The sequence below is a fragment of the Tupaia chinensis genome, unplaced genomic scaffold, assembly GCF_000334495.1.
Source record: "Tupaia chinensis unplaced genomic scaffold, TupChi_1.0 Scaffold135068_1, whole genome shotgun sequence".
NCBI lineage: Eukaryota > Metazoa > Chordata > Mammalia > Scandentia > Tupaiidae > Tupaia > Tupaia belangeri.
The window spans coordinates 1-1,312 of record NW_006195352.1 but is presented as its reverse complement, the minus strand read 5'-3'; the positions used below and the strand labels follow the sequence as shown (position 1 = coordinate 1,312).

The following is a 1,312-nucleotide window of genomic DNA, read 5'->3' as shown; positions in this document are numbered from 1 at the left end:
CAGATGCGCCCAGATCCAGCCCCAAAGTGGGTGGCCCCCAGGGCACTGAGAGCACGGCCGCAGCCCAGTTGTCTGCAGACCACATGAGCGTCCTGCAGGTCCCAGGCATCATCACACACGGTGCCCCACTCACCCTCGTGGAACACCTCCACACGCCCTGCACATCGGCCTGGGCCCTCAGCCAGTCTGACCAGGACACTTCCTGCAGAGAGACTCAGTCAGGGCCCCACAGGACACACGGGGGATGGGGACGGGGAGGAAGGGTAGGAGGATGGGGTTCCACACTCACCAGAACATACAACACCTGCATCCCATGAGCTTCCGGCAGGCACCAGCAGGGTTGTGGACACGTTGCACTGGGTCAGCTGGGTCTCAGTGCCCAGGCAGCGTGCACGGCTCAGTCCCACCGGGAATGCCCTGTGGCCAGGGGCAGGTGCATCGTAGGCTCGCTCAGCTAGTCCGCAACCGAGCTGCCGGCACACGACTTGTGCCCCGCGCAGGTCCCAAGCATCATCCAACACACGGCCCCACACGTCACCCAGGAAGATCTCCACACGGCCATCACAGTGACTCTGTCCGTCCCTCAGCCTCAGGGCATGGGGGCGTCCTGGGAAAGAAATTGTCCTGCTGTCTCTCCTTCCCTTCGAGCTGCCTTTCTTCTTCCCCTCAAGTCTTCTTGTCCCTTTCTCCTCTTCTATCCAAAATCTCTTCTTTCCCCCACCAATTCTCCCACCTGCCACTTCTTCCCAGCCTGCCTTACCAACCCAGCTTTTAACATATGTGTGACGTATCTATTATCCACCCTGAATAACCTCCTGTCTTGCCGACTGCCTAGCCCTGTGTCCACCCGACTGCCCATCTCACACTCTGCATGCAATGCACCCACCTGAGCAGATGGCAGAGGCCATGTTTCCTTGGGCACAGGCCGGGGCCCCCAGGGTGCTTGCTGGGCAGCTCAACAAATGGGGCTCTGTCCCCACGCAGTGAAACACATCTGGCCAGATGGGACCTTCTCCTTCCCCAAAATGCCCTCCTTGGGGTATGGCCACCACATTGCCACAGTTGAGTTGGTGACAGAGGACTGTGGCGTCTGCCAAGTCCCAGTGGGTGGCACAGACGGGTGCCCAGGTTCCCTGCACATGGACCTCCACATGTCCCTCACAGCTGTTGCTGCCGTTGACCAGCCGGAACTCTGGAGGAGAGGAGGAGTCACTGTGGTTCCCAGGCCCTGTAGACACTGCTGCACTTGTCCTTAATGTGAGCCTCGTTAAACACAGACCTCATCTCAGACTTGGGAGGGGCAGACTGAGGG

The 1,312-nt window shown here is 60.0% G+C and overlaps 1 protein-coding gene across 1 annotated transcript; it reads right to left on the bottom strand.

Moving 5' to 3' along the window:
- Positions 1-20: 20 nt before the first annotated feature.
- LOC106736276 (scavenger receptor cysteine-rich domain-containing protein SCART1-like) lies at positions 21-1,228 on the bottom strand (the record flags this gene model as incomplete). The annotated part of the gene is made up of 3 exons (XM_014592604.2): positions 21-202; positions 290-607; positions 887-1,228. Coding segments are annotated over 3 exons (842 nt in total), but the record flags the coding sequence as incomplete, so codon positions are not given.
- Between the last annotated feature and the right edge of the window lie 84 nt (positions 1,229-1,312).